At 30.9% G+C, this 7,893-nt stretch overlaps 1 protein-coding gene across 4 annotated transcripts in view; it reads right to left on the bottom strand.

The window, feature by feature from the left end:
- Nucleotides 1–542: 542 nt before the first annotated feature.
- Nucleotides 543–7,893, bottom strand: part of znf385b (zinc finger protein 385B) — a 207,142-nt gene continuing 199,791 nt past the window's right edge. For all 4 annotated transcript variants that reach the window (XM_073846163.1, XM_073846162.1, XM_073846165.1 and 1 more), the window contains 3 exons: nucleotides 4,620–4,804; nucleotides 4,306–4,407; nucleotides 543–1,762 (listed from right to left, as the gene is read on the bottom strand). In XM_073846163.1, coding sequence (XP_073702264.1) covers nucleotides 1,550–1,762; nucleotides 4,306–4,407; nucleotides 4,620–4,804 — 500 coding nt within the window. In that variant the 3' untranslated portion in view covers nucleotides 543–1,549. The remainder of the gene's footprint in view (nucleotides 1,763–4,305; nucleotides 4,408–4,619; nucleotides 4,805–7,893) is intronic.

The following is a 7,893-nucleotide window of genomic DNA, read 5'->3' as shown; positions in this document are numbered from 1 at the left end:
ATTTTATGTTGTGAAGGTAAGATCAAAAAGTAAAAAATGTTCAAAATAAACTCTTAATAATACTGAAAATAAAATATAAATAATAATACAATTATAAAATTAATTAAATGAAATTAAAATAATAATGTGATTTAATATAAATAAAAATAATATTAAAATATATTTAATAATAATTAATAAATTATTTAATAATATTTCTACTAATCTTTGCACTGAAATTGTGATAATAAAATAATTTGCAATCAACAAGTTTATAAATTATTAATAAAAAACACAATATATCCACTAGAGGTATCAGACTTTTAAAGCCCAAAATATGAAAGACCCACATTGACAGATGACAAACAAACAAAAAATAAATAAAAAATAAATGAATGGATGTTACAGTATAACTTTTTAAGAAATGAAGAACGTGGTGAATCAAGTAGACTACATCATTTGTAGATCCATTATTTGTATTTTTCAAACAGAGAAATGAGATATGATGATGATATTTATACTAGGAAACAAGATTCAAATGAGTCATTCATTCAACACTCAACTGGTTTTAATAAAATTTATCAAACAATCCTCCTGCACAAATGAATGAACGCAAAGAAAAATGTACAACATAATTAAAGGACATAATTAAAAAAGTATCTGAAAATAAATATGATACTGATTCACTTCATTAAACATCTAATAATGACCTGTAAATCAATATACAGTATAAATGCATGAGGAAATCATTTAAATATATTATTTTATTGAAAATGTAGTATCTTTATGTACAGACTCTCAAACATACATACATTGACACTATGGATGATGAAACTCCACAGCCAAATAACTCTTCTCTCTCGATCTCTAAAAATAATGTACCAAATATCGTACCTAGTGCCTCCTTCAGCTCAGAAAATACAACTAGTATTGCAACCTGGTAGGTAAACATTAAATACACTATGGAGAATATCAATATTTAACGATCTATACATTATTGCATCATCAGAGAGCTGCAAATAAACACAGTCTCGTGACAAATAGGGATATCACAGAGAGATGAAAGGCCCACGCTTTTCCTAGTACACAAAAAGAGAGCTTGCCTCGTGATCAAAACAGGTTGAATCTACTTATATGAACACGTGTGGAGAAGAGAAATGCTGTGGTTCCTGTTAAAAGGGAAAGAGTGGGCGGCACTGAAGTACGGGTGATTGAGCTTATTGACTACACGATACAAGACCAAACTGCATCACAGGCTCCCTGACAACATCAAGCCGTTGACTGAACACGTACTGTCCTACGGTAACATTTGGGATCGTTTCCACAGCGCCTCGAGACCTCTGCTTGTCTGGAGTTGGTTGGTTGAGTTGAGTTGAAAAGGAAGACCATGATAATTCAAGTCTTTCAGGAAGCAGTTCAACACTTTGTTCTTGTTTATTTCAAATGCAAAAGCCCTCACAAAGACGACATCCTTCCTGGGTTTGGTGACGGTGAGGACGGTTGAGGACAACGTTTTAATAAATACACCGTTGTTTCAAGATCTGGCACAGTTCGAGAAACATCCGCTCGCTCAGTAAGGCGCGAATAAGATGGAGCCCGCGGTGGGTCGGATCGGTCCCGGAGCGGCGCGGAGGAAGGAGGGCCCGAGTGAAGCCGTCTGAAAGATGGAGGCGTTGGGACGGGGGTGGAGGGAGATGGACGGGACTGTGGTGGGGGAGAAGGGTGTGGGGAGGAAAGCTGGTGAAATGGGCTTTACCAAGTCGTTCTGCAGGGCGAGTTTGGCCTGGAGGAAAAAAAGAAAAATCACTGAATCACTTTGGAGGAGGAGGAAGTGCAGTGTCTATGTCAATAATGAAATTAGGGCTGAGCAATTAATTGAAAGGAAATTGATTTTATGGCCTAGTCTGAGTATAAACCACTAAAGCCTGAGTGATTGTATTTTTTAATATGTATTATATATTTGTGAAATTAATATTAATAATAACAATAGCTGATTGCTTTACAAATAATAATTATTTTATTATTGTCACTGTGATTATTATAATTATCTTAATAGTTTACTGATGATACCAATATAGTTATAAATATTATGATTTATTTTCAATATTTTAGTACCATAATAAAAATTATGATCATAGTTTAACACTTTACAAATAATAAGTATTTTAATATTCTGCCCTCCAAAGGCAAAGTGCAGTAACTACGCGAACACTGAAACTGAGAAAAATGCCTTTAAAGTTTTTACAACAGCTAGTCAAACATGTTGACACTCTCGTTTCTCTGAACGTTTCCCTGAAACGGGACAACATTAAACCAGGAGACTTTGCCACAAGACAAAACAGTTGTCACAAAGTGCATTTTAAGCCTTAACTCAATTTTGACCAGATGTGTAGTTACTGTGCTTTGCCTTTGGAGGGCAGTATTGTTGCTGTAATTATTATTATTATTAGTTATACCTATTTTAATAGTTTACTAATAATATAATTTTAACTATAGTTATTAAAAAATATTTTATTACTATACTGATAACAACAATAATTAAAATAATAATAATTAATAATACTATATTTTAACACTTTATAAATAATAATTGATTTAAGATTGTAGCTGTAATTATTATAATAAATATTATTTATACTTACTGATAATAATATAAGATAATAAATTGTATAGTAAATTGTTTCAATTGTAGCAAAATAATAATAATTATTATTTACTAAATAGTAAATTACTATTAATAGTAGTAGTATTTCTATGAGTATTACTATTTTAGTTTAACACTTTACAAATAATAATACAATTAATAATAAATACAATTATAATTATTATAATAATTTACACCTATTTTAATAGTTTACTAATAAGAATATAATTATAAATATGTAATTAACTATAAATATAATTATTTTTAAATCATTTATTACTGTACTAACAACAACAGTAATAATAATAATAATAATAATACATACATACATTTAGCACTTTACAAATAATATTTTATTACTGTTATTTATACCCATTTTAATTTTAGTTTACTGATAATAATATGAAAATAATAATAATATCTTTCTAAATATTATAATTAACTATTTAACTATAATTAACTGTTGTTTTAAATTATATATAATTAATACTAATAATACTAATAAATCACAAAAGCCTGAGATGTAATTAAATACTGAGACTCTTTTTGAGACTTTGATTCTATTTTACAATATATATTATATTTGTGAAAATAATAACAACAACAATAATATGATTATTATATTTAACACTTTACAAATAATAATTATTTTTATTACAGTTGCTGTAATTACTAAAAGAAAATTGTATTTATACCTATTTTAATAGTTTACTGATCATATAAAATAATAATACTAATTATTATTATTACTATTATTATTGTTATTATACAAATATAATTCTAAATTTTATAATTAACTATAAATACAATTATTTTTATTTTAAATTTTATATAATTAATAATAATAATAATAATAAACCACAAAAGCCCGAGATGTAAATAAATACTGAGACTGAGTGATTCTATTTTACAATGTGTATTATATATTTGTGAAAATAACAATAAAAAAATAATAAATATTAGTAATACTGTTTAACACTTTACAAAAATGTTTTAATGTAATAATATTGTTGCTGTAATTGTTATAATTATTAATATTTTGACCTATTATATAATTATAAATACTTTATTATTATAGTTGAACACTTATACAATTATTTTATTATTGTTGCTGTAATTATTACATTCTTAATTATTTATACCTATTTTAATAGTTTACTGATAATAATATAATAACTTATAATAATAATTGTAAAAATACAAACATTTAAATTATTAATAACATTATTACTATTATTTTAATAAATTGCATTTTAGTATTGGTAGAATAATAATAAAAAATATATATTTTAATACTTTCCTGTTAATCATAATCATAATAAGTTTGGACAGTTTCAAATAGGATTTATATAAATAATTCACAAATATGGTAAACAGAAAACAGGGAACGTTCCTATGTGAAATTTTTAAGCTTGTCTGAGCTATCAAGCCAGACTTTAACCAAGGTAGGCGGAGTTTAGCGAAGGGCCAACTGTTTTATAAATGGTAAGTTGTTTCAAACATATTTTGCATATAATTTGAAAAATGACAAGCGAGCATTAAGCCCTTGTGAAGCATTAGCATCCCAAAGAGGCTTTTGTCAGCCCAGAACATGCAACAAACTCCTCACAGCACTGACACTTGAGATGCGAGTAACACTTGATGAAAGCGCTTGATTATAAAGAGCATAAATAATGCATTACTGCCAGAGAGCTGGAGCTCCGCTGCTGCTTGTTGTAAGGGCTGTATTTGGGTTTGGTGGGTTTGCCTGCCACTTTGTCCTTGTGCCGCCTACTGGAGATATGCTGTGAACAAAACACAATTCATTACCACTCGAAAGTAAACTATCAAAGCCTGAGCTACATAATAGGAAGTACAACATGCAAATCTGCTAAGATCAAGCCGCAGAATCGCATTACTATTTCAAATGCTTTCATTATTCATCAGTGTTACGTGTTATGTTTTGTTGTCAACTGCATAAATAATGATCACAGCAAATGCAACCTGAACTGAATACCTGTTTAAGCTGGATTTCTGAGTTGACGTGGACATCGCAGATTTCACAATGAAACGTCTTGTTCTGTAAGCCTGAGCCTTTGCTAAGTTGCGTGGCCTGAACTTTGAGTTTGGACCCGGGTCTGGGGTACGCTTTAATGGGACCAGCTCCATTTCGTGCCTCCAGCATCGTTTTGTGCTTTGAACCTGATCAAACAGACAAAACAAGATGTTTTCTCCGCCTTAACACAAACAAATCTGTTTATTTAATGCAAACTTTAAGGCTTTGGCTGTTAGAAGTTCATTTTCTAACACCGGATATTTGAATTATGTCATCCAGGAGCTTACGTTTACTCACTGAAATGCTTATTTTTACAGTTTAATGTTGTGGAATAGACTACTACACACTTATTTTATTGTGGGTTTAATATCAATATTATGGTTTAATGGGACAGTTCACCCCAAAATTTAAATTCTGTCATTAATTACTCATCTTCATGTTGTTTCAAACTTGTAAGACCTTCGTTCATCTTTGAAACACACATTAAGATATTTTTTAATATTTAGAGCTTTTTGACCCTGCATAGACAGCAACACAACTGACACGTTCAAGACCCAGAAAGGTAGTAAAGTCATTATTAAAATACAGACTATTGTAACAATACTACCTTTCTGGTCCTTGAACATTGTAGTGCCGTTGCTGTCTATGCAGGGTCAGAAAGCTCTCAGACTTCATCAAAAATATCTTAATTTGTGTTCTGAAGATGAACGAATGTTTTACGGGTTTGGAACGACATGTGAGTAATTAATGACAGAACTTTCATTTTAGAGTGAACTGTTTCCCATTGTGTTCCTTCTTTCTCTCATGACTTGCGAGTATGAGACTATTAAGAGATGTTGAGTCTCCAAATGACACTTCTGATGCAACACAGATATTAGAGCTGCTAAGTTTCCAAGAATCATTTTAAACTGTGTTTAAGTACCGTAAATCAGTTAAAAAATGTACATGACTGTTCAAAAGTTTGGGAGGCTGTGAGATTTGTAATAATAATAAATAAATACACTGCCGTTCAAAAGTTTGGGATCAATATGATTTTTAATGGTTTTTAAGAAGTCTCTTATGCTCATCAAAGTTCTGTTTATTTGACTGAAAATACAGAAAGATGAAATATTATGAAATATCATAGCAATTTTCTATTTTAATATACTTTAAAATATAATTTATTTTTGTGATGCAGAGCTGAATTTTCATCTGCCATTATTCTAGTCTTCAGTGTCTTCAGTTATGCTGCTTAATATTATTTTGGAACTTTGCATCACAGGAATAATTTCTATTTTAAAGTATATTCAAATACAAAATAACTATTTTAAATTGCAATAATATTTCACAATATTACAGTTTTTTCTATATTTTAATCAAATAAATGGAGCCCTGATGAGCAGAAAAGACTTCTTTAAAAAAACTTTACAAATCTTACTGATCTCAAACTTTTGAACGGCAGTGTACATTAATAAATCAATCAATCAATCAATAAAATACTAATACTTTTATTTTGCAAGGACCCATTAAAGTAATCAAAAGTGACTGCAAAGGTATTTATAATGTTAAAAAAATCAAATGTAATGTATTCTATTTTAAATGAATGCTGTACTTGACTTTTCTATTCATCAAAGAATATGAAATTATAGCTTCCACCTAAAATTAAGCTTTCAAGTTTTCAAATGGATAATTATAATAAATTTTTCTTAAGCTGCAAATCAGCATACTAAAATGATTTCTGAAGGAATCATGTGACACTTAAGACTGGAGTAATGGCTGTTAAAAATTCAGCTTTGCATCAAAGGAATGAATTACATTTTAAAATATAATCAAATAATTTTTTTACAGTATTACCATTTTTACCAAATTTTTGATCAAATACATGCAGTGTTGGAAAGCAGAAGACACTTCTTTCAAAAACAATAAATATTGAACTCTCCTTAATGTTCACTTCAAAGTATATGTGACACTGTATGGGTCAAAATGATTGATTTTTCTTTTACGCCAAAAATCATTAGGATATTAAGTAAAGACCAGGTTCCATGAAGACATATTGTAAATGTCATACTGTAAATATATCAAACTTAATTTTTGATTAGTAATATGATTTGCTAAGAACTACATTTGGACAGCTTTTCTGAGTATTTAGATTTTTTTCAGATTCTGGATTTTTACATATTGTAATATATACAGTCAAGCCCAAAATTATTCATACCCTTGGCAAATTTATACTTAAATGACTTAAAGTTACTTTTATTCAACGAGCAAGTTTTTTTTGGCCGGAAATGACACAGGCTTCTCCCAAAAGATAATAAGACGATGTAGAAGTGGCATTATTGTGGAAAAAATATTTCTCAGCTTTTATTTACATTTGAACAAAAAAGTGTCATGTCCAAAATTATTCATACCCTTTGCAAACGGTCACAGTCTATGGAAAAATCCAAAGTTCTATACCATCCCAAATAGTCCAAGCTGTTCTAAAGCATCCTAATTACCCAGATTCATTGGGAACAGCTGTTTTAGGCCCCGATCACACCGAACGCGTTTTTGCAGTTGGAGGTGCCTCTTTTGAATGGTTTTCTGTTCGCAGTGAGCGTTCTGAGCGCTGCTTATGCGCCCCGGGCGCCTCGCGTTTTCGCCGCCTGCTGCGCCTCGCGTTTTTGCAGGAGCACTCTGAGCGCCTGAAGTTGAAAAAAAAATCAACTCTGAGCGGAAAAATGCCCAACGTCATTCGCGTTCTTTTCCATTGTCCAATCGAATGAATGGAGAGGCGGGCCTTCTGTTGTGGTGACGAAAGTTCACCGTTGCTTAAAAAGTCGGGAGACTGCAAGAAATAGAGGAGAAACCTTTGGTGTCTATCATGGGTAACCCGGAGCTGTATTATTTAGGTTTCTGCTAATATGACAATTTACTTAACAGCAAAAAACTAAGATTTTAGAGCGCTCGCGCTATAATCCTTTGATTTGACTGACAGGACAGCTGTTTTGGTCGTTGCTTAGCAACATAAAAAAAACGCAGCACACTGCTCTTTTATTAAAAGTCACCAAAAAAGGCAGTGCTGTGCGCCTCGCGTTTTTAGAACTAAAAGACGCGTTCGGTGTGATCGGGGCCTTAATCAACTCAACAGGTGAAAAACAGAAGCTCTCTGCTGTTGGTTTGTGGACAGTCATGGCATTGTGGCTGCTCACAAGTCAGGAAAGTAAATAACTGTGCAAAAAATTCCAGTGGAGACATGCAAAAAAGCTGGTCAGCAATT

Source organism: Garra rufa, chromosome 8 (genome assembly GCF_049309525.1).
Source record: "Garra rufa chromosome 8, GarRuf1.0, whole genome shotgun sequence".
NCBI lineage: Eukaryota > Metazoa > Chordata > Actinopteri > Cypriniformes > Cyprinidae > Garra > Garra rufa.
This window is presented reverse-complemented; position numbering and strand designations above follow the sequence as displayed.